The 25,891-nt window shown below is 45.3% G+C and overlaps 1 protein-coding gene across 7 annotated transcripts in view; it reads right to left on the bottom strand.

The window, feature by feature from the left end:
- Positions 1-25,891, bottom strand: part of MBNL3 (muscleblind like splicing regulator 3) — a 112,242-nt gene that overhangs the window by 5,510 nt on the left and 80,841 nt on the right. For 2 of the 7 annotated variants that reach the window (XM_081846815.1, XM_081846811.1), the window contains exons 2-7: positions 19,985-20,149; positions 15,351-15,551; positions 13,574-13,810; positions 10,268-10,321; positions 4,597-4,747; positions 1,669-1,704 (exon numbers count right to left, since the gene is read on the bottom strand). In XM_081846815.1, coding sequence (XP_081702941.1) covers positions 1,669-1,704; positions 4,597-4,747; positions 10,268-10,321; positions 13,574-13,810; positions 15,351-15,551; positions 19,985-20,149 — 844 coding nt within the window. The remainder of the gene's footprint in view (positions 1-1,668; positions 1,705-4,596; positions 4,748-10,267; positions 10,322-13,573; positions 13,811-15,350; positions 15,552-19,984; positions 20,150-25,891) is intronic. The other 5 variants (XR_014152473.1, XM_081846812.1, XR_014152474.1 and 2 more) reach the window with 3 other exon arrangements.

Below are 25,891 nucleotides of genomic sequence, written 5' to 3'. Positions count from 1 at the left end.
ATGCCAGGGATGGAACCTGGGACCTTCTACATGCAAAACAGGTGTTCTATCACTGAGCTCTATAGATGAAAGAACAAGAGCTGTAACTCCATGGGAGAGCCCTTGCCTTGCACATAGAAGGTCCCAGGTTCCATTTCCATGTGGGGCTGAGATAGAATCCCTTCCTGAAATCTCAGAAAGCTGCTGCCAGTCAGTGTAGACAATACTGAGCTAAATGGACTAATGGTGTGACTCAGGGCAAGGTTGGTTCCTATGGCTTGTACCCAACTAAGTTTTACTCGGGAGTAGAACCACTGAAATGAATGGACCCAAATTAGCCATGACTGGTAATTTCAATGGCTCTACTCCGAACAGGGCACACATTGAATACAACCCTATGCTCCTGTGTATGTGAGGAGGAGCGTTTAATCACATGATTCCCCACCCATTCACCGACAGTCTTCTTATGCAATTCATTACTTATTTTAAACATTCCTATCCTACCTTAATAGCTAAACACTTCCTCAGCAAGAGATGTACAAAATGTTAGCTAAAGCAAGGGGTGTGTGAGTGGAAAACTAAATGCAACATTTTGAGTCCCATAAAATGCCATTCCATAAAGCAACAACATTAAAAGAAAAAAGCAGCATCAGATTTACTAATCACGGAATGCTGGTTGCAAGATCAATAATATACTTTTAAAAGGCCATATCAGCACATCCTCCTGTCCCCTCACCTGGCTCCTTTCTCCCCTTCCTATGATAGTCAAGAAGAGTTTTAAAAGTTGCATGCGTTTAAAAGAAATATTTGCAAGCCGATAACAGGCTCCCCTTTCACCCCAGGAAACGTGGCACTGATGTGTCATTTGACCCAAAAGACAACGCAGAGGAGGAGGAGGAGGTGGAGGAGGAAGAGGTTAAACTATTGCCTTTGTCACAGAACCAGCATGGATGCTAAGAATTGACCCTATTCAAGTTGGCTTATTAAAAGGGGCTTTGTCAAATGGTCTAGTTGATTGATTAAGCTTTCAATTGAACCATCCTATTCAGGTTGGTTCATTTAAAGCGTTTTGCCAAACAGTCTCCCATTTCAGATTTTTAGGTTGAAAATGGGGCTTTCAGGGAAATAGAAATATTCTCTGAATAACCTCCTAGCTAGGAGAATATCCCCATTTATTGTCTACTGCCACTGTTTCCCCTACCTGCTACCATTTGGCAGGATCCTCCCAACAATCTACTTCTTCCCAGCCAACCATGGATCACACAAGAAACAGGATGGTGCCAATCAGGAATCACCAGGTGAACCAGACAACATCATGCTGCCATGCCGCCAATCGAATTTGGCTAAGCGATGATGTCACTGAGGGTGGATTCAGCCAATTGGGAGAGACAGCAAGAGGGCAACATAAAAGGTTAGGCTGGCATTTTTGTGGGCACTGCCAAAAAGGAAGAGGGAGGTGTTTTTTGACACTGGTTTTGACTCTGCCCTACTTATTAGTCATTGAATTTGCCACACTGCATGGACGTGAAAAGGGATATGACCATTTCAGCTTTTAAGACAACAGCAGATCATGACACATGGCATGGCATCACACCATGCTTCCCGCTCCCCCCCCCCCCAAGCGACACAGTGGATCACAATGGCCTCATTCAGCTTAGCAAAAGTTTAAGTTTGTGGAGAAAGACCTACCAACGCTTGCTGTGGGAGTCATGCACAGCACAGACCCTGCGTACCCATGCAGTGAAGCGTGGAGAGATGAACAGAAGGGATATTTCATTAGTGAAGCAGTTAACGTGTTAACATACAAAAACTCTTTCTAAAAGAAAAAGGAGATTATCCTCCATTGCTGCTACTGCTGCATCTACCGCCAACACAAATGTAAAATTAAAGATTCACCATGACTGAACCAGATCTTATAGTTCAGCCTTTACAAGATCAAGGCAAATGTGAACAATCCTTGGATTCTTGACAGCCAGCTGTGCTTGGATGAGTTTCAAACTCGCACACCCAGAGCTCTTCTTGTTAGTGCTGCCACTGGGACTGCCCAATTGGCAGTTACCCATGACATGGCCTTTTCAGTTGTGGTTTCCTGGTAGCGCAATGCCCTCCCTGGTAAGGTGCGCCAGTCTCTCTCAGTAATGACTTCCAGGAGGAATTTGAAAGTGTCCTTCCTACCCAGGCACTTGGTGGCTGAAATATACTGTTCCTGGCAACCCTGAGATCACTGGATGAGATAAGGTTTTTAGTTGTAACGGTTTTTAGGATGGTTTTAATTGAAACTGTTTTTAAACTCTAGCTGTTTTTAGAATGTTTTAATTGTTTTAAAACAGTTAAAAAAGCATCAGCCAATGATAACAGCTGTGGATGCATTTGCTACTCTAGGTTCCTTCAGAAAGAAGGGTGGGATAGAAATTCAATAAATAAACCAGTAAGATCATGGATCATACTGTAACTGATCAGAACTGTGAAGCTGGAAGGCGCCACGAGGAACATCTAGTCCAACCCCCTGCAATGCAGAAATCTTTTGTCCAACATGAGGCTCGAACCCACAACCCTGAGATTAAGAGCCTCATGCTCTACCGACTGAGCTATCTCAATTTGGCCCACTTCCTTTCCAGGGCATGCTTGTGTATGTGACTCATTGACACAAGACTTTGTGAAGGGCAGTGCTTCCCACAGAAAGCATAGTGTCAGTAGAGGTAAAATGTACATTCATTGCCCTGCCCACTTTTGCCTCTGGCCCCGCCCACCATAGGCATGTGCCTTCAGAAGGTTACGCAGCCCCCACACAAGCTGAAAAAGGTTCCCTACTCCTGTCCTATGGGAAAATGAGCAGGCAAGCCTAATCGTTTTGTGGTCAAAGAGAACACAGCATAAGCTCATAAACTGGTAATGGGAGGCTCATCTGTCCTTGTAGCTTCAGTGGGCAGAGCACCTACTTGGGATGTAGAAGGTCCAAAATTCAATTTCCAGGATTTCTAAGTAGGGCAGAAAAAGAGTCCTTGCTTCAAATTCTGGACAGCTGCTGCCAGTCAGTGCAGACAATACTGACCTAGATAGGCCACTGGTCTGGACTCACTAAATGGCAACTCCCTACGTTTGTAATCGAGCAGGACTTTGTTTTCCTCCTGCACTTTTGTGAATGGCCGTTTCTGAACCCAAAGCCAGCAGAACTCCTTTATGCTTTGGTTATAGCTGTTAGTCCTTAGGGCTGAAAGAGAGCAGCAGGGCTGTTTCAGCAATTGTTTAGAACAACTGTCTTCTATCTTTTTAATTTGTTAAAATTTTAAAATATTTTTTATTAAATTTCAAGGCAAAAAGAAAAAAATCCACGTACTCTTCAATACATAATTTTGTTTTCTGTTTTTCTGACTTCCCATCCCATTTTCCACTGTTATCTTATTTTCTCCCCTTTTGCTGCACCCTGTCTTCTATCTCATATATAACAACAATATTACAGTCAGCTCTAATTCTTTCTGTTGCTCATACTTCAAATCCTGTTTGTGAGGTCTTCTATCTTTTTAAATCCAGGTCCAAGATTGAGGTCTTGGAATCCCAGATTGTGGCCAAGATACACTTCTAAGCAGGCACACACTGGTAACTGCCCAAGAATCCAGGTATTGGCTCTTGGTTAATTTTGTGGAAACATGAAGGGAAAAGAGGAAGGAAGAATCAAAGAAAATAATGGGGTGGGGGCAGAAATTTGGCATTTGTTTTTATAGGCCCTGAAAAGGAAATAGAAGGTGATTGTTCTGGCTTTTAAATCAGTGAAGGGACAGAACTGAAAAGAGATAAATATATATTTTAAAAAAAACAGCATCTACCAGGATTGGAAGACAACCCCCCACCCCAATAAAAAGATTAGTAAATATATCTTCTGCCAGACTCTTAGGAACGGGCTTCATAAAAAGCACACCAGCACATCTTAGCATCATAAGGCATCATAGTTATTGTAGTGGCATTGTTAAAAACTAGAAGCTCCTGGGTGCAACTGCAATTCTTTTCCTTTTTTTAAGTCCAAAGGTTGTGCAAAGAGATAGTTCCAACACCAATCCTTTCAAAACAAGGCCCATTGCTTGAGCACGGGGAGCCACACTGGATCCTCAGCCTCCAAAGACTCTCTATTGCCTCCGCAAGCTAACATGAGAGAGATGGAGCCCTAGCTGTTCCATATCCCTTTGTGGCAACACATCGTCGTCCTCCTCCTCCTCCTCCTCCTCCTCCTCCTCCTCCTCCTCCTCCTCCTCCTCCTTGTGAACTCAGCATCTATCTGAACTCCCCTGAGTGGAATCTCATGATTCATGCACCTGTCGCCATGCAACACCTGTGCAGATCAGCAAAATGGAGGCTGTGCTGGTGCAATTGGGAGGTGGGGGGGGGCGGGGCGCAGGGAGTTGTGCCAGCACAGCTCATTATGGGAAAGGCAACCTGCTCAGCAAACAGCAAAAGCCACGTTTGCGAAGTCAGACAGTTGCATCTACCCTCCAAGAGCAAGGGCAGATCAGGGTGCGGGAATCGTGAGAAGAAGGCGTCTCACAAGTGCCTCTAAACGTAGCATTTTCCCTCCCATGGAAGCTAGGGCAGGGTAGTGGCAGGTAAGAGCCCCAGACGACTTACCTGTAGGGATAAATGTTGGCTGTTGCAATTGCATGTTTGCGAGGGCCTGTTGGTAATGGAAAACACTTGGGTTAAAGACTGTGGTGGCACCATTGTTTTTTTCAAGCGCTGGCCTCTTTGGTAAAGGTTGAAGAGCACCAGGTGGCAACGCCTGCAGAAGGAAATGGAGGGAACCAAATGTGGTGGGTCAAAGAAGGGAAATTGGGGGAAGGGGGGAAAAGAGAAGAGAACAAATTTTAGACAAAGCAATGATCAAACAACACATGCTGTGCACTCTGCAAATCACCTGCAACTGTGTTGGATCAAAAAACCAAGGTGGGGGAATAGGTCAAGCAGACTCCAATGAGATAATCGTCAACATCATCATCATCATCATCATCATCATCATCATCATCATCACCACAACTTCACAGAATATGCAGTTAGTGCAGATGGGGAAAGTGAAATTGTGCCAATGAATTAAAACAAAACAAAACAGTGGGTGGAGTGAGTGCTCTGAAGGGCACATCTACATCTCAAACTCAAAGCAGGTTTCAGAAGAAGCTTTGCTGCTGCAGCTCAAGTCAAGAACCAACAAAAGAAATTATCGGCAACTTTCACTACCCCCAATAATTTGGCCCTGCGTATGCCTGACAGCTAAGCAAGTTTAAAATTGGTTTATACCCAAAGTAGGACTGTGCCCAAAGGAAGAACATCTTGAGATATATATATATTAAGGACACAGGGAATAGGGGTAAATCAGGAATAATTTTATCTTGGTCAGAGGAAGACTCAGAAGGCAGTTGCAGGCAACAAGCATAGGGGAAAAAACCCAAAATAAAATTACCAACTAAGAAAGGAAGGCAGGAAGGTAGGAAGGCAAAACAGCTATTAAAAAAACAGAGAAGATTAGCATAAGCATCATGTAAACTGAAATGCTAGCTGTGCTAGGGTTAGCTAAAGTTTACATGTATAAGCATCAGTCCTGTTCCCTGTGCCTATTTTGGGTTCCTGACATGATGTGCTAACTGTGTGTGCATTTGAATACACGGATTAAAAAGAATAGGGAAAACTGTTTCTCATCCCATCCGGCATGAATATAGGGAAATTATTTCCCACCCGTCAGGTGACTTCACATCTGATATAGCTCTGAAGTGACCCCACAACTGTTATTTCTACAACACCATTCATACAAGGACTCAAATATCCTCAACATGAGGATAAGAGGATAAAAAGAATTCTGGTCTGGATAAATTTTAGGGAGGAATTTGGGGAGGAGTGCCACTAAGCTGGAGTGTGTATGGGGTTTACCTGTTTTCATGATGTTAAGCAAATTTTGCATATGCAAAATGCATAATAGATTGCTGCCTTCCCTGAGCTCTTGAGAAATGCTAGGCTTGAATTTTCAGTAAGGAAACAAACATTACAGATTAAACTCTTATTTCAGCTGCCCAGGGCTTCTGGAACTGCAGAGAAACTAGGAAATGTTTGCAAGGGCAAAGCAGCAAAACTGCTAGAATCGCCTACCACTTTTATTGGGCAGAATGAGGGATAGGCTGGTGGGGTGGGGCAGTTGTTGCACCAATGGGTGTGTACAAAACACCAGGCCTAATCCCACTTAAGCTCCTTGGTTCAACAGGGTTGTGAATTGAGGTTGCCAGACCCTATTGCTAACTGGATCCCTTGGTTTTCTGTTGTTGTCATGTATATGTGCATTTGTGTGTGATTTCAGTGGACCATGAGATATGATTAATTTCACCCAAAGGCAAATTGTTTTGTCCCCACCCCTCTGTTAACAGGCCACCTCTTTCTTACAAGCAAATTGTCTCTTTTAGACCTGCCACATCAAGGTGCTTCCAAGTCAGTCAAACCTGTTTCACCATCAGATTCAAAGGTTGCAGGGCGAAGGGGGGGGGGATGCTTTCAAATTGCTGTGTGATATATTGCTCTGCCTGTTGCTCATCCCCAAAGAACATGTCTCAACAATGGGGAGACATAGGGGAAAGGTTTAAGGAAGTGCCAACTTTTCTTAACCATTAACTACTTTTGCACAGTTAACTCCTTACTCACCCAACCTCATTCAAGATTTCAATCAAATCCCCTGCAGTCTTCTGGGCTTGTGGGAAAAATACTGAGCCAAATTCTCGAGGGGGGCTCTCTCTTTCTAAGTAGGGTACATGGTTTCCAGAGATGGCATGAGAGTCCATGTACCCATCACTCTCTGAGTTGCCTGGTGATGTGGAACTCATGACCCTCCAAATGTTACTTGACCACAAGCTCCCATGATGCCTTGACTATTGACAATGTTGGGTTGGGATTATGGGAGTAGGGGGTCCAATGCCATCCAAAAGACGACAGGTCCCACATCACTGCAACAGAACCACACTGTGCATTCTTGATTTGGAAAGGCTCAGCACAAAAACACTATGAGAACCTGTAGCATCAGGTACAGGTACCTAGGATTTCCTTTCCCTTGTTGGTCTGTCTATATTTTACAGGCAAGCTATGAATGCCATTTGGATGAAAAGGGCGGGCAAACACAGACATAAGGGAAGACTATAAGAAGAGCCTGCTGGATGAGGCCAATGGCCCATCTAGTCCCGCATCCTGTTCTCACAGTGGCCAACCAGCAGGGTCTGAGCACAAGCGCACTTTGCCCTCCTGTGGTTTCCAGCAACTGGCATTCAGATGCAGTACTGCCTCTGGCTATTGTGGCTGGTAGCCATTGATAATTGTATCCTCCTCTGCAAATGTGCCTAATCCTCTTTAAAAGCCATGCAGGCTGGTGGCTTTCACTGCCTCCTGTGGAAGCAAGTACCACACTTTAACTATGCTCTGCACAAAGAAGAAATTTCTTTTATCTGTCCTGAATCTTCCATCATTTGGCTTCATTGGACGTCCATCAGTTCCAGTCTTATGAGAAAGGAAGACAAACTTTCTCCTTGCCACACATAATATTAGTACCTTCTATCATGCCACCTCTCACTCACCTTTTTCTCTGAACTAAAAAGTCCTGAACACTGCAAGCTTTCTTCAGGGTGTGGGTGTGGGTGTCACTCTATCCCTTTGGTCATTTTGCATGGCCATTCTCGAACTTTTTTCTATGCTACAATATCCTTTTCAGAATGAGGCAACTATGCAGAGAATTCCAAATGTGGACTCTCCCCCTCCCAGGGTAGCACATCCTGTTTTGGGTCATTCCACCGGTGGTGGAAGTGGTAGGGCAAGTGGAACACCACCTCTTGCACTTCTGTTGCCTGAGGTAAGTGCTTCACCCTGCCTCATTGGTGGGCTGACTCTGCCCTTTCCCCCCCTTCTCCTAACACTGGTACCTTTAAGTCTAGGCACCGAGTGCAAAACAAAAGGGGGAATAACAGTCTAGAATATATCATGAATGGAAATGCAGGAGTGCAAATGGCAAACTTGACAGTTTCAGAAACAGGTTTCACTTCAGTTTTGAAAGACCATGGAGACTGCACATCAGAGGGACCTTATGCTCTGTCCCACAGCTCTCAGTACAGCACTGGCCCAGTTTGGGTTAGGCAAGCATGGGCTGGTTTATTGGGTTCTTAAATAAGCATCCGACCCCATGAAAAACCACAGCCTCATAGATTTACTATATTGCAACCTCCACTGTCATAGGTAAGGTGTAGCATGGAGATAAGTGGAGGCCTGGAGAATGAATTTGGCCATGTGACTGGAGCACTTTTACATCAGGTTTTGCATGGGCTTGTGTGTGTGCATCTGAAAACAGGGCCTTCAGCAGCCAAGCTCCAAGCAGCACTTTAATTCTTGAACCACTAGTGCAATTCATACTGCAAGACTGGCAGGCAGAGCTCCGAAGCTTGAGGGCGTCACCTAGGCTGTGTTACCAGCCCCAGAACAGTCCATCAACTGACACAAAAGGATCAATCCCAGCCCCCAGCCCCTATAAAGGCCAAGCCTCAGAGCTTAAGCCTCTTAATCTCAGGGTTGTGGGTTTGAGTCCCATAGTGGGCGAAAGATTCCTGCACTACAGTGTTGGACTAGATGACCCTCATGATCCCTTCCAGCTCCCTGATTCTTTGAAATATTGTAAGAAACGTAACCTTAGGTTCAGCTTCCCCTCCAATAGCAGGAGAAAATTGGGTGCAGGGGGAAAACATCTATGTTTGCCAGATTTAAGCATATTTATATTAAAGGCAATTTTAACATCCACAAAACCCATGAATCAGGGCTGCCTTTTTAATCCATTAATCCACTTCTAAATACATATATCTAGCAGGTTATCTAGTCAAAGGCAGCAGCACATACTAAAGTCTCTAGCTGCCTTTGTTCTAAAAGAGGTCAGCAGACTTAACCAGGGAGCTGCCAGGCTAGACACAGAACGAAATGTGCACTTTTGCTCTGAATAGGTTTCTTGCAGAAGACTCTGGCAGCATGAAAAGAATGCAATAGCAGAAGGGACCTGCTAGCCTGCTAGAAAGTACAGTCATTCCCCTGACTGGGTTCTGTGGTTCATAGCTGTGGGAAAAGGGGGAAATCAAACGCTCAGCAGCAGGATGCACACTCCGCATGCAGAAGGTGACCCAGGGGAGGCTGGGATGAGCTTTTGAATGATTGTCTATTCAGCCCAAGTTCAGAGCAGAATTTAGGGGAGAAACTGCCTCCCCTGTTTTGCATCTGGGGCATTTGCATTTTCAGAGGTAACTTTCCCAAGCTTGTTACTCTGAGTGGCTGGCAGCTGGCTTCTCCCCACCCAAACCAAATGTGTCATTCTGGTGGTGGGCACCAGTCAACAGGAGCAAGGGAACTCTGACAAGTCTCCACCCCCCATGGAAGTTGCATCACCAGTTTTGCAACCTGGCAGTGGGACTATGAAACTGTGGTTGGAAGCGGGGCAGCCCTAGACCCAGGTTCAGTCCTGGGTAAACCCACCCACCCCCATGAATGGTGTTCGGTATCATCTTGGGAAGGGCTTCTTCTGAAATTCCAAAGTGCCTACTGTAGAGCAGAGCTGTTAATACAAAACTGATCAGATTCAAAAGCCAGGAACTAGACCCCTCTCTGCTGTTTGAATTGTGTCTTTTGTCAACGGCAAGGCTAGGTTTGGACACAAACAATTCCTAATGAAGGTTTGCTGCTCAAACCTGCCACCAAATCATGCCAAGCAAGAACTCCCAAGCATTCCGAGTTGTGTCTGTGCATTGGCATGTGAGCAGCAATTAGGGTGGCAATGTGCCCACCGAAGTGTGGGCCTTGGCTGGGCCCTCGGCTCCCTGCCACTGAAACTCCTTGAAGGCTTCCCCTGAGACATTTCAGACCAAAGGTGTGAAACGGAACCTTCTGTGTTCCGTGCTATAAAAATGCGGCAGCTGTCGCTGTTTGAAAACAGACTGATTGAAAAACACTGTGATAATTGCATTGCTCCATAACCACATCTGGTCTTTTTGGAGGAGGAGGGTGGTGAAAGGCACCTTCCGTCATCGAAAAATGGTTTTCAATTAAGCCAGAGGTTGCAAAGTTTCCTTTGGTGGGACAGTGGAGTGAATGGGACATTATTTCCTGTCTGATGGGCACTCTCCTTAGGTAACACACAATATACAACAGATATGAGAAAGACAGAGAAAGACACACAGAGAGAAAGAGAGATGTATTCCATGAAGTCTAAAGATGGTGACGTGCAAAGCGAGAAGGTGAGAGGTCCAAGTACCAGGTCAAAGGTTGCCTCGAGGGGTCGCTTCATTGATCGGACAGCTGGCTGAGTCTTAATTAGCAGGCAGCGAGCACATGATGGTAATGAGCCAAGGAAGGGGATCGGGGTTCAAGCACAACAACAGAAAAAACAGCAAGCAGAAATGCATCAAAAAAGAGAGCGGACATTGTGGAGCAAGTGACGAAAACAAAACAAAATAAAATGAGTGAACTATACAATATATTAAAAAAACAGATGACACATGCACAGTGGAGAGCCCTGTGACAACTAAAGTAACACATCAAGGTTTGCTTTGCCTTTGCTGCAGGGTAGATGCAGAAACACCTGGAACCTGAGAGAACTTTATGGAGGTCCCATTTTCCATCAAGTACTGAGAACTGGTTACAAATTCCCAAATAATTCAGATAATTATTATTATAATACATTGTTAAATTGTTTGCATTTTGGGTGCTGAAAAGCTTGCTGCAAAAGTTTTTTTTATTTTCTTTTTTCTTTTTTAAAAAAACTTTTTTAAAAAAGTTGTATTTTTTCATGCGTTCCTCATGCTCTCCCCTTTTTCCATTTTGCCTGTCAATGTGCCACAAACGGCTAAGCACAGGCATGTGTGGGCAAGATGGCAGCTTACTGGGGTTTGTTTTGGGGTATTTTTTTGGTAGCCTGGCAACTTCTGTTCTCTGACTGGTAAGGCTGCCCCCAAACTCCAGAGGTACAAGGCAAACACGGAGCCTTGAAAGGAAGGCAATGAATAATGCAAAGCTATTTGGGTGGCAAGACCCTGGCGACTTAAGAGATCGATAAATAGTTTAAACAGGCTCATTAAGGGCACACCGGAAAGGCAAGTTGGATGTTTGCACCGGGAAGGGGCGACATGAATTAAAGATGCAGCTGGGACCAGCAGGGTCACAGTTAAGAAGTCAGGAATTAGCTCTGACGTGAGCTGATGGTTCCAAAGACTCATTCTGAGTAAGAGTGCTTAGACTCAAGTGCCGGTTTAAGCAGCAACCTTTCTCAAGACAAAAAGAGCCACAGTGACATGCTCAGGGCAGTGCAGAAACAAGCATTACAGCAGGCATTGACACACAGGAACATACAAAGGGTCCTCTTGAGCCATCGAGTCAAGCCTACCCCAGCCTGTTCCCTCCAACTGTTTCAGAATCCAACTCTTACCAGTCCCAGCTGGCAGCAGCAGTGTTTCCATCACCCATCAGGATTGTAGGGCTGTGCTCAGTGGCGCTGATGGGAACTGCAGCACCAAGTTGGGGAAGGCTGCTCTAGGCTGACGTTGGGTCATATCCAACTGAATTATGCTCGGAGTGGACTCATTACAACCAATGGACCCAAGTTAGCCATGTCCATTAATTCCAGTGGGTCTTCTTGGAGCAGGACTAGCATTGGACAGAACCCACTGTGTTTCCAACACTGGCCCATCAGCTCCCCCTGTGAAGCTGGGCAGGGCATGATGGCAACAGGCCGTTGCCGTGGCTTGTCCAAAGCAACTGGTCGGCTGGATGTGGCAGATCCATGCAATCCTCATGAGTAACAACCACCAAGCGAACTCTCCTGATTGTCATGGATTTGTCAAATCATCTTTCAAAGCTACAGAAACCAGTGGTTGCCACCACACTCCATGGCAGTAAATGCCATGGCTTAACATGCTGAGTGTGAAGAAGCTCTTCCTTTCATCTGCTCTAGCTCTTCTGCCAGTCTGTTTCACAGGGAGATCCCAAATTGTAGCACAGCCATCTCCCATGCCCCCTGCCCCTCCTAAGCTGTGGATACCCTTCCCACAGAGGTGCACCTGGCACCACCACTGCAGATTTCGCTGGGTGCTGAAGACACACCTCTTTAACCCCTGACTCTTTGACTCCTGAGGCGCATATTTTTAGGATCCAGATTATTCATGTGATTTTAATGTGTGTTAAACTGTTTTTAATGGGCATAGATAAATAACAACAATAAATTATTCAGCCTTCCCCTTCCTTCCCCTGAACTCAAACACTCACACACCATTTTAAAAAGCCTTTTTTTGCCTCTCCTTACCACAGAGGATGAGAACCTGTGTTGGATTCCAGCTCCCACCAGCCCCAACAAGCACGGCCAACAGGGATGGGTGATGGGAGCTGCAGTCCAACAACTGACTGGCAGGATGGCTCATGATGGATAGCTCAGTCAGTAGAGCATGAGATTTTTAATCTGGGGGTTGTGGGTTCAAACCCCACATTGGGCAAAAGATTCCTGCATTGCAGGGGGTGGACTAGAAGACCCTTGTGATCCCTTCAACTCTACAATTCTATGAACCTGTCGAGGGTGACAGGTTTTCCTGGATTTTTCCAGGCAACATGGATTCTGTTCAGGGGGATGCCTGCTTTATTTACTTTCCAGCGACAACATCTAATGAGCACTGTGCTTTGCATGCAAAATACAGCTATTTAGGGTTTACTGTAAGGTTTCCTTGCTGGGCACATAAGCATGTTTGCCCACCCCACACGCCTTTGGAAGCACAACCTTATGTAGGGAGTTCCACAGGTTTGAATCATAGAATCATAGAGTTGGAAGAGACCACAAGGGCCATCGAGTCCAACCCCCTGCCAAGCAGGAAACACCATCAGAGCACTCCTGACATATGGTTGTCAAGCCTCTGCTTAAAGACCTCCAAAGAAGGAGACTCCACCACACTCCTTGGCAGCAAATTCCACTGTCGAACAGCTCTTACTGTCAGGAAGTTCTTCCTAATGTTTAGGTGGAATCTTTTTTCTTGTAGTTTGGAACCATTGCTCCGTGTCCGCTTCTCTGGAGCAGCAGAAAACAACCTTTCTCCCTCCTCTATGTGACATCCTTTTATATGGTTTGGGCCCACTACCTTGAGTGTGAAGCTGCTATCAGTTATAAGCTGTGCAGCTGAGCCACAGCCGGGGGGGGGGGGGGGTCAGGGAGACAGGATAATGCCATGTGCAATGCTCTTGGGTTCTTCAAACTCTTTTTCTAAGGCTGAATGTGAAGCAAAGAAATAAAATGGGGACATTTTCTACATTGGCAGGGGACGGTGGATTTTGTGACATTTGAAGCCCTTTCAATTCTAGGGGATTGAAAGGGCTGGTGCATCATTTTAAAAGCCCCAGGATATATGGGACCCCCATGTATAGGGAACGTGCAGAGTGGACTGGACTGTGTATGCTGAGATGTGATGGGACACTCTGATGCTATTACAAAAGGTGGGGGAGGCTCCCCTTGCCCCTCCGTCTCGCCTTGTGGGCCACACACACAACATTTTGCAAAGGCCTTGTTGGGCGATGGCCCCCTTACCATTCCGGCTGCAGCGGTTTGATTCACCTGGTGTTGAGCTGCCTTGATTTTGGCTTGCAGGTGAGCAGGGGGATGAAAGTACTTGCATTTCTCCCGGGAGCATCGCCCTTTGATGTAATCCATGCACACCGTCACGGTGTTCTCATTTGTGTCTATCATGGCAATATCTATTGGGTGAGCATAACGGCAGTCATTCTCGCCACGTGTGCAGTTGCCACGCTGAAACTCCCGGCAAACCTTAAAAGAAAGCCACATTATTTGAACCAGGAAAAACACACGAAAACACCCAGGAAAAACCACTTCTCCATTTTCCTCCTAATGTGAACACAAAGGGCTAAGAAAAGCACAGCCGCGGGGTGGGGACAAATCTCAGCTGCCCCTCAACTACAGTGGTACCTCGGGTTAAGTACTTAATTCATTCTGGAGGTCTGTTCTTAACCTGAAGCACCACTTTAGCTAATGGGGCCTCCTGCTGCTGCTGTGCCGCCAGAGCACGATTTCTGTTCTCATCCTGAAGCAAAGTTCTTAACCTGAAGCACTATTTCTGGGTTAGCGGAGTCTGTAACCTGAAGCGTATGTAACCTGAGGTACCACTGTAAGTGTCATGTTTCGTCTCATTGCACCTCCCGTTTATTTAAAGCAGGGTTGTGGAAACTTTTTGGCTCTATGGGGCAGATCCTTATCAGGGTTGGCTCACAGGCCAAATCACAGACAGTGTCACCCACCTGGCAATCAGTGTGATGTCATGTGCAAGGTGCTTTAAAGTTCTGAAGCTGGGACATCAAAGCACCTTGCAAGGCACTGCAAAAAGCAATGCACTGAGGAAGAGGTTTGCGGCACAATCCCCAGCTGATGAGCAGGGGTTAAGTCCTGCTCTGCTTGGCTGTGAGACCCTGTTCTCTGCTGGGAGCTTCTGCATGCTTTACAGATTCTCTGCCACTGAGTGACAGCTCTTCCCAGCCAACAGAAGCAAGATCACACCTATATTACTGAAGAAGTGCAGCCGCTATATTAATAGGGGCTCCTGGTTCACTTCCATTTTCTACTGCACTGTTAGCTACTGAAACGGTAGGGCAGTTATTTTCTAGGGGGTAGAAGGTTGCATCGATTTCAGAATTCTGTGCCAGCCTGTAGAGACCTGAGATGGTGAGCAAGGAGGGCTGGAAGAAATAAAACCAGCTGGAATCTCCCACCCATGTAAACAAGGTTTGCTGATCCAAGATGACAGCACTGAATAAGCAACCTCTTACTGCAGGATTTCCTTGGTTTTGCAAACAAGTCCTGGGGATTTGGGTCAGGTAGAGGCAGTTCCACTTTATTAGCCACACTCCTGAAAGCCCTTCTGACTGAGCCCCAGTGACCCTCGACTCTGTTTTTTACAACAAAACTCTCAAACCCAGACTAGATGACAGAAGCTGGGAAGCAATTTTAAGCAAACAGTGATCTTCAACTTATGAAAAAGGGATGATGTGTACTCCAGCACCAATTAAGAAAAAGGCTTTAAGAGCTTCCTTGTCTTTGGATTAAGAGGTCAAACAAGATACATGTTACACTGTTCTCAAGGAACTGGTATAGCTAAGACTTCAAAAAATGGGGAATTAGTTCCGAGCCATAACGAAGAAAGGGTTTCAGAATCCGGACCCCTCTCCTCTCTCACAGCAGAACTTCCATAGGGCAAGCACATTTAGGCAAAAGGTGCCCAGTTAAATTTGGTTAAGAACTGCCTTCCTCATCTAAGCAAAGCAACCATCGCCATTTGGTACAGGGTGCAAGATACCTCCAGTTTGTCTGTCCTCATCATTTTCTGCCCAGTGGAGCTCCCTGCCACAGAAACAGCTGGGTTCCCAGACACCAGGACAGGTGTATTTGGCAACAGCTCTGCAGGAACCAAGCCCATTCCAGGAGAGACGTGACTTAGGTAGGGACTGAATGCCATGGTGGGGCTAGTTGCAAGCGAAGGAGTCACAGGAAAAGTTGTCTGCCAAGAAAGAGGAGAAAGCAATGGTAATGGAGTTAGCAGGGTCTAAGAAGGCACTGGTCCTGTGTCCAACCCCCTGTACCCCCAGCTCTGGAAATGTTCGATTCAGTTGCACTGGCTAAGAGGAGGACTCTTGTTCTCAGTCTATTAATCCTCTTGGTTTGCTTCTGGTCTTCTCCTCCTGCTTTCATTGATTCAGATGTGCATGGAGCATTTCAAGCACAAGAAGCATCTTCATCGGTATGGACAAGGAACAGCCAATGATCGTTAAGGGCTTAATAGCACAATTAAGGAGGCACCTTGGGCAATTAACACAGTCCCCCTACCCTGCACCTTGCAATTAAGCATTCACCGGTGGGAGTTAAGGGATCAAGCCAATTCTGGACATGAGACACATGGCAGATAAGCTGGCAAGAAGCTCCCCTGGCATAGACAAAAGGGCTGGTACCTTTTGGGTTTCTTAAAGCAACACATGTCTAGAATCAATATGTCACTTCAGTTTTACATTACACTTTTGGCTGCCCACTGTTAGCCTTGCTGCCAGCCAGCCTAAGAAAAGCAGAACCTGAGCACAAGAGCACTATCCTCTCCTGCAATTTCTAGCAACTAGGATTCAGAAATGTACTGCCTTTGACAGTGGAGGAAGAGCACAGCCATCCTGGCTATTAGCCACTGATAGCCTCTTCCTCCTCCTCCATGAATTTGTCTAATCTTCTTTTAAAGGCATCCCAGTTGGAGGCCATCACTGTCTCCTGGGGAGAGAGTTCCATAGTTTAACTATGCAGTGTAAGAAGAGGCACTTTCTTTTTTCTGTCCTGAATCTTCCAACATTCACTTTTCATTGGATGGCTATGTATTCTAGTGTTACAAGAAAAAGAATTCTTTCTCTGTCCACTTTCTCAATGCCATGCATAATGTTATACACTTCCTTCATGTTACCTCTTATTCACAATTCCTCTAAACCAAAGGTTTTCAACCTTTTCGAGTCCACGGCTTCCTTGACGGACTACCTTCTTTCTGCAGCACCCCTGTGGGGCTCAGGAGCTCAGCAATGTCTCCCCTTGCCTGCAGAGCTGGCAGTCCCTCACCCCTTTTTGAACACCCTCCCTTGTGGAGTGTTCCCTCAGCCGCCTCTCCTTTCCACTCTAGCAGCAGCCCCTGGTCACTGAACTGCACCTCCCAGAGGCACCATTTGCCTGAGGAGCTTATAGCCAGGGCTGCTGCAACAAACAGCTGGGCAAGCCTTTGGGAGGCAGAGATGAGAGAGGGCATCAGAGGAGGGAGGGAAGAGAGACAGAGGCCAGGGTTGTCCTGACTCCTGACCATCATTCAAGGCACCCCAGCATGCCAAGGCACCCTGCTTGAAAACCACTGCTCTAAACTAACGTCCTCCCCCATGATGTAATCTTTCCTGATAGGGAAATTGCCCCATCAACTTTTCCTTTCTACAATATCAGCATATACCCCTCAGGCAGACTGTCCCTGGGGGGATGCAGCCCCTGCCTCCCAGAGAGAAATAAGGTTCTTCACCCCTGTTTTTAGATGTGATGATGATGATGATGATTCTGCCCTTCATCCATAGATCTCAGGGCGGTTCACAACATAAAAATACAATATAAAAAGTACACAATAAAATAAAAACCAAAACAAACCAATAATTCCTTCTAGCGGATCCCACCATTAGCCACCAATAAAGTAGTGGACCTAGCCTGCTAACTGCCCCTACCTCATGGTATGCCAATTAAATGAATGTCTATAATTTACCACAGGCTATCTTGTGGGGATCTTGTGCGAGGGAAAACTTAAGTGATTTAGAGCCTTAGGCAGGAGCTGAACAAACAAAAAAAGTTTTATTAACAGAAATAAGAAGTTTGTGAAACAAAGTTGGGTCAGGAGATGCGTTCTTTCAGATAGAAGTTAACTTATCACTTAAACTGAATACAATGATGTCACAGGCTTAAACACAGCAGTATAGGCACAGCCTTTCTTAAACTTGTTACTCAGAAATCAGCTGTTATACTTCAATTTCTGTTACTTCTCTCTGGGTCCTTTTGCTTAATCATGGCAGGTTAATACTTTTAACACAGCACAGCTTCCTTTATCATTTATTCATTTGTTTCATGAGCGAGGGGTGCTTTTTGCTAGTTCCCCTCTCCCTTAGCAACCCCCTCCTGAGGTATTCCAGTTAGTGTAACAGACCTGAGGGATCCCCTCACCCCTTCTTTCTGGTTTGGGGGTCTTCTTTACCTAGAGGTACCTAGAGGTACCCTCTGTCCTGACAGGAATGAGCCCCAGGGAGTCCCTGTTCCCCCAGCTCCTGCCTCAGACTCAGCCCTCCACTTTAACTCCTGTCTGAATCCTCTCCCAAGACGCTCCACACAGCCTCCCTCTCTAAGCCACGGCAATCTTCCCTCTAGCTACAGGTATTCTCCTCAGAGCCAGTTCTCCCTCAGTCAAACCCTCTCCTGCTCCCTGTCCCCCATCCCAAATCCAGCTCTAACTGACACTCTCCCTCAGAAACGGCACCTTTTGTTCTCCTGCCCAAAGTGCTGGTTCCGCCCACCTCTGACTGTCTGTCTTGACAGCCAATCAGAGGGAGGCTCATTTCAGGGGGATTGCAGCACCAGATGCTGGTCTGGTTCAGCTGTCCGTCACAACCCTCCTCCCCATTACTCAGACCAGGGAAAGCCAACTGGACACCCTCCAGATATGGCTAGACTACAAACTGAAATCATTCCTGACCATTGGCTGGCCAAGCTGGTTGGGGGTGATGAGAGTTGTGGTCCTACAACATCTACAGCACACCATACTGGCTATCTCTGAATGAGATGCTTCAGTCCTAATTTAAGATTTACATTCTGGTCTGTGAGCTGTGTCAGTATCCCACGCCACCCAGTCTCAAAGTGAGAGTGAAAACAGGCCTTTGTAAAATGACTTGGTTCCCCACCCTACACAATGTGACCACAGCAGACTCAAATCAGAGCATTGCAAATCAGTTGCCTTTTATACAACTGTTGTAGAACCTGTCCTTGTTCCACCAGTATTCAATTGTTTGGTCTATTTTAAGGCCTTTGTAACCCGGTCACAGGTAATTGCATTAGGCCAAATCCTGACACGAATTGTCAGAGAGCTAAACCTGATGAAGGGGCCCCAAATTTTTCAACGGGCATCTGAGCTCAGTGAGTTTTGTTGTGTTATGTTACTGTGTCTCACTAACATAAACTGGATTTTATGGGTTGGTGTTGAGTGGGTGGGTTGTGTGATCCCAGAAGTTTAGACCAATCTTCCTCCAGACAAGTTACTGTTTTGTTCATCTCTGCCTGGAGGATATCTGGATTATTGGATGAGGTTCCTTGTTCTGATTGCTGAAAAGCACCACCAAGGAGCGGGTTGGGAAATGGACACACTTTTTAATGTGTCTGATAAGAATGATTTATTCAGGAAAGCAGAACTTGTGGTTTAAACATTCTTTGTTTGCCCCCTGGGTTCTGAAAATTTATTGCCACCCACAATGCCTCTGAGGGTTCCTGAACACCTACACATGCCTTACAGACTGAGAACCTTGCAAAAATAAACAAATACACACACTCTTGCAAAATACATTGAAGTTGAACTCCATAACTCCATGTTTTCTTAGCTGAGAATTTGAGTTGCTTTGGCATATAATTTTACTTTTTCTATAAAAAAAATGCAGAACATCATAAACAGGAGTCTCAGTTCGGCTTAAAACTGGGGCCAGCTCAACTTGGGAAATACAAAGACAATTTAAAAATGTTTCAGACATCCATAGTGCAGAATACTCTTTAAGAAGCCAGCACATCACTTGAAAATGACTATAGATTGGAAGTGGAGACAATACATGCACCTTTCCCTGCTTATCTGTTTGCTTTGTAAGATGAAAAACCTTAATAAAAACTTTTTTTAAAAAAAGCCAGCACATACATAATAGCCCCCAAAAAGATGAACACACTGCAGTCCAATTTACAATAAAGGCTGTAGAAAAAGAGGTATTTTACCAAGGCCTGTCTGAAAATATTGAGGGATGGCTGGGGCAGCTCAGAAGGTTTATGAAGCCATAAGGGACATGCAAGATGGAAGGAGTGAAGGAGGTTGTTCAAGTTACCTTATTCTAAACCATTAAGGGCTTTAAAAGGTGAAAGTTAAACCATTCACCCCATATTTTACAATTCATGCCAAACAGGAGTCATCCCAAAACTAAATGGTACTTCTTACATGAGTAACTTGAGTTTTATGCATTTATGGACTATAAGTGTCATGTACAGATTGTAGCACCAAGGGTTGTCTTCCTTAACCATGGTTATGTGTTGCATCAGTTAAGTGTAACATCAGAATGCTTAAATCGTGGGCAAGGATTGGCTGCAGACTAGGATGTGAAATCACTGTTGCAAAAATGGGTTTGCAAGGCAACTTACAATTGGCTGCAATTGTGCTCCCGGTAGCATGAACTGCATTTGCTGTGCAAACATGGCTGCGGCTGTCTTTTGCTGGATCAGGTTGTTGCGTCCGTTGATTTCGAGTTGTGTTTTTAAGTGCGGCGGAGGATGAAGGTATTTGCAGTTTTCTCGAGTGCAGCGACCCTGGGGGGAAATGCGAAATGTTTTGCTGAGCTAGGCCAGTGTTTCCTTTAGCGCCCACAAAAGATCTCAGTAACAACCCCCCCAAAATCCACAACATATTCAAGATTCTTCCTGCTCAGTTTTGTTTGCACTGACTCAATCCACACCATACATTTAAAGCATCTTTAACCGCCTTGGCTTCCTGCCCCAAAGAATCTCAGGAACTGTAGTTGGCCCTTTGTAGAACTGCAATTCCCAGTACCCTTAACTGACTGCAGCTCCCATGATTCCTGGGGAGGGGGGAAGTCATATGCTTTAAATTTATGTTTGTATAATATAGATGTGACCCAAGTCTTATGCACTGAACATACATCCTTTTTAACTTGCCCACATTTCACTGGATGCCAGGGGTGGATGCCAAGAAACAGAGGAAAGATGCAAAGAGTTTATTTCCTTGAGGGAGTCTGGTGGTGGCTGATGTAGATGCCTTCCCCACCCCCCACTGTTGAGGTACTTTATGCGGGGGGGGGGGGGACAAAACGACCCACTTTTGTGGTCCTGTCTTTCTCCCATTAGATGTGGCTGCCATTGTGGGCTCTGCACACTGACCCAGCAGCCATATTGTGCCTGGTGCCCACAAGCACATTCTCAAAATTCCAAATGTGCTCAATGGCCCAAACAGGTTGGCCACCCCTTGGTTACAGTGCCAGCAATTCCTTGCTGAGCTACTTTTCTCTTCATGGAGTTTTTACAAAAGGAAGTTTTGAAAAATGTGGTCTAACCTGCAGTTGGTGGACCATGTTTTCCAAAACTTCCTTTTGTAAAAACTCCCTGTGAAGAGAAAGTGATCATTCCACTCCCAGAACTGTGTCACCATATACACAAGCTCTTTTTCCACTGCATGCGGAGGCCATGGTCCTAGGTTTTTTTCCTCTTTTCTTATTCTGGATCTTGCAAAGGATCCACTTTTGCCCCCCTCCCCCATCAATCCTGCACCACATCAATGGCACTAGGTCTGCCTTTCCAAAAACTACACCTCCTCTAAAGGCGGTCCAGGTCTTTTGATAGATCAGAATGTTTATGAGGCTTTAGAGCAGGGGTCAGCAATCTTTTTCAGCTGTGGGCCGGTCCACTGACCCTCAGACCATGGGGGGACGATGAACAAATTCCTATGCCCAGCAAATAACCTAGAGATGCCTTTTAAGTAACACATTCTACTCATGTAAAAACAAGCTGATTCCCAGATCGTCCGCAGGCCGGACTGAGAAGGCGATTGGGCTGCCCATGGTCCTTAGGTTGCCTATCCCTGCTTTAGAGCAATGTATACAAATTCCTTCTAGCAGAAGCACAGACTGGACATGGAAGGCTTATGTCACCATGCCTTTTGACCAAATTTAGGATAAATCTGCTTAGATGTTTTTGCATTCATAGGAATCTGGGAACAATGTGTGGGCGTAGTTAAGAAGTACACTTCTGGCTTCCCCAGAAGTTTGATGCCTGAGCCGAGGTTTCACTGAAATAGTCGTCATTTTGATCAGCAACTCTACAGAGTGTCAGATAAGCTTGGGGGGGGGGGGAGTGTCTCTCTGAAAGCAGCCTTGAAGATTACTATATCACCTGTTACTGATGTTGCAAACGACCATAGTGCTTACTCCGCATGCATTTAAGCTCAGAATGAATTGTCACAGGCTGTATCTTTCTTCTTTTTCTGCATTTTATTGGCACTAAACTCCCACTTTCCCATTTCTCTTCCCCTTTGCAATCATGCATATAAAATCATGCCTGACAGCTGAGGGTTGCACTACAAGCATTTGATGAAGCGAACTGAGGAACGTTAAGAAGAGCCTGCTTGATCAGGCCAATGGCCCATCTAGTCCAGCATCCTGTTCTCACAGCAGCCAGCTAGATGCCCCAATGGAGGATCGGCAAGCAGGACTTGAGCACAACTTGAGCAACTCTCCTCTCCTGCAGTTTCCAGCAACTGGTTTTCAGAAGCCTCTGGCCATGAAGGAAGAGCACAGACATCATGTCTCATCGCCACTGATCGCATTCTCCTCCATGAATGCTCTTGAAGCAACCCAAATGGACAATACACACATTTGTTTTCATGCAAAAATCTGAGGGTGTGGTGGGCTCTGGTGTCAACATTTGCTTGAAGTTCCTAATAAATTCAGAGCAGATACTGCGAGAAGAGCCTCCAGCTTCTCCTGGCATTACTATGCAACCCAAAGTTCGTCTCTTGACATTCTCTCCTGCTTTACCGGCAATGGTAATAATAATATTCTACATCTTTGGAGAATTCAGTGGTGGAATACCTATTTTGCATGCAGGGAGGGGGGGGACCCAGGTTTAATCCCCAGCAACCCATTAAAAATAAAATAAAAAAAGAATCCTGGGTCAGCAAAGAAGCCAAAGGCCACCGTCTCCCTGTTGCTCCGACCACGGAGAGCAGCCCCCACTTGCAGCAGACCCAGAACTAGGCTGGAGGACAGGCTCCTCCGAAGGCTGCATCAGCTTAACGTCTGGCATGCACAAGGCGTGCAGTTCTAAGGAAATGAGCTGAGCTGGCCAGTGTGTTTCTGAAAGGACTCTTCTTACATTCTGATCATATTTGTGGCACACGTAAATTTTAAACTCAACAGCTTGGAAGAACATTGCATTCCTAGGAACTAATGTGACCAAATTACCCCACAAGCTCTTCCCCTCTGATCAGTTTTCCTTTCTCATAAATATCACTGTTGGCATATATATGTTGCTGAGAAGAGAGCAGCAATCTATGTATGTGCAGAAGTGCTCTTGTTTTCATCACTTTGTATGCTGCTGGGTAATGATAGTGGGAGCTGAGCCCTAGCTCCCAATAAATCCTGGGTATGTACGACAGCACATATATACTTTGCAGATCCAATATAGATACGAGCTGGTATAAAAAACTCCACTTGGAAGGTGTGAACCTACAAAAACTTGGGAAGCTTGCTTTCTGCCAAGTCAGGCCATTGGCCCATCTTGCTCAACACTGACTGGTAGGATTTCATGCCAGGGAACACTCCCAGCCCTGCTTGGAGGTGCCTGTTGAATGTTAGATTTTCTGCATGCAAAACAGGTCCTCTAGCCCTGCGTTGTAGCCCTTCATAATTCCTACATCACAGGATATCCAGGTGTTTTTTAAAAAAATATTTTATTAAGGGTTTTCTTGTTTTACAGTGTAAGTGTAATGCCTCGTATTTGTTTTTTCCCATGTAACATTTTTACAAATCTGTTTCATTTGTTGAGGCATTAGGGGGAGAAGAAAAAAGAGAAAAAAGAGAGAAAAAAAGAAAGGAGGGTGGAGGGAGGGGAGATGGATGGGGGTGGGGTCGGGTAGCGGTGTTTCTATTATGCTTAATGTATGTAGAGTTTGATGTCAGCGTGCTTGTGTTGTTCACTTGTGTTCCTTTGGTGGTGAGAGAGGTTGGGGTTGGCCTAGGGTGTGGTTGTTTGTTTGTGATTGGCTGTGGTGATCTTTGTTTTCATGTGTGAGTGGGGTGGGTGGGTGTTTTGGATCAGGTTAGCCATATTGATTTGTATGCTGTTGGTGGATTATTGTCGTTGTCCTGTTGGGCTGTGTATGTGATAAAGGGGAGCCATACCGGGGTGAAGGTGTCTTCTTCTGTTTGTCCCCGTGTCAGTTTCAGTTTATTAGTTACTTTTTCTAGTAGGGCTGTTTCCCATACTATTTGGTACCATTGGTCCATGCTTACTCCTGACAGGTCTCTCCAGTGTCTGGTTATGGTGTTTCTGGCTGCTGAAAGTAGGTGGGTTATGAGTTCTAGGATATCCAGTTTTAAAGAAAGGTGGGAAGTTGGTCCACTCGGCTTAGTATTGTTTGCACCGGGGTGGGGAACCAATAGCCCTACAGATACTGCGGGACTCCAGTTCCCATCAACCCCAGCCAATGGTCAAGGAAGAAGGGAACTGTAGTTTAGCTACACCTGGAGACCACAGGGACTCCATCCCTGGTACGCATGGACTGTCAGCAACTCTCTTGAATTTTCAGACAGTTGCATCTTCTCCCAGGCCTCCCTGGAGATGCTGAGGGTGGAACCTGGGGCCACCTGCTCTACCACTGAGCTCCACCGCCCCTTTACAAATTTCATGGTGTTTGGGGATGATGGCATAAGCAACCTATTTTGCAACTTGCGTATGTTGTGAGTCATCAGAATCAGTATTATGTAGATCAGGGGAACCTGCGGCCTGCCCAGTGTTTTGGGATTCCATCTTTCATCAGTCCTAGCAGAAATGCCAATGGTCTGGGAATGGTGGGGTAGAAACACTGGGAAGGAGGAAGATTCCATGCATATGATGGCTCTGGGGAAAGGGATGGCTGGAGAAAGGCATAAAAAACCCCAACCTAGGGTGGGGAAGGGGGGAGGTTGTGTTCTCTGGGAAATTGTTGCTGTTGTTATTTATTACATCTGTATACTGCCCTGCATCTGAATATCTCATTTTTTTTTTTAAAAAATAATTTTTATTGGGTTTTTACATTTTATAACAACAGACACACACACAAAGACAAAGACAAACAAACACACAAATAGAATTACATACCCTAAGTTTCTTTACCCACTTTCATTGACTTCCCCCCACCCCCTCCTCTTACATCCCAATTCCAAAATTAATTCAGCAAGTTCTTACCTAACCTCTTAAAGATATTCACATTGCTTTTATAAATTAAATTCTTTTGTTTATCTATATTCAACTATCCAATTCTCTTATAATCATTAATTTCTTTTTTTTTTAAGGTCGATCTAACTTCCCCTTCACAAATTTTCCCTTTATTATATTAATTATAGGTCACATTGACCAAGTAAAACAAAACATAACATTTTATAATTCTATTCTCTCCCCCCCCTGCCCCGGTTTCTGTCCCTTCCTAGACAAATGTCCAGAAAACAAACAAAAAATATTTCTAGCCCGGATTCCTCACGTCCGAGGCGTCTGATTCTCTGTCAGTCCCTCTCTGCCAGCTATATTTGTAGTCCTCTTTGATGGTCCTAAGACCCCGAAGGAGTTCAGTCAGAGTCAGATCATATTTTCTTTCATTCAGAATGTTGAAGAGTGTTTGCTGCGAAAGGCCATCTAGTTTTCCATACTCAAGAGAAAAGTCCCAATCATATTGCTTTGTTCTTTCTAGTTTTAATATTCCAAGTACTCCAGGGGCTTCTCTCTTCTTCTTTCTCATCTTTCGCAGGTCTGTAATCCAAAGGTCTTCTTGCTCATACTCTAACGCTGCAGATTCCTGGTTGATATTTTCCACTTGTAGTGTCTGAACTCCTTCTTTTTTCTCTGTCAATTCCAAAGGCATCTCTTCCTGCTCAGCTGCAGAGTTTTTATCATACATCTCCTTTGTGCATTCAGCAGAGTTGTTTGTTTCAAGATTCAAGGTCATAAAAACTTTACTCAGAGCCATACTCTGCTCCTGCAGGATTCCCACGAGAAAGAACATTTTTTCTATCTCCGCCAGTAATTTTCCCTCTGCAGCCATTGTAATGTCACTAATTCCCCCTAGGGGGCTTTCAGTTATTTAGTAGTCCTTTTCCAATAATCTGTTACTTTGTTATTATCAATACTTTGTTTCCAATCGCCTCAGTCCAAATGTATCAGCTTTAAAGTTATTAAATAGCAAAATTCTTTACTTTGTCCGCCCGTTTGACAGCTTCTTTGACAGCTGTCAAACTCCTTTCAGTTCTTCCTCCGGGACCCAAATAGGACACTCCCGGGTTTTTT

This window comes from Podarcis erhardii (genome assembly GCF_964252035.2).
Source record: "Podarcis erhardii genome assembly, chromosome: Z".
NCBI lineage: Eukaryota > Metazoa > Chordata > Lepidosauria > Squamata > Lacertidae > Podarcis > Podarcis erhardii.
Note: the sequence above shows the minus strand (reverse complement) of the source record. Positions and strands in the feature narration are given on the sequence as shown.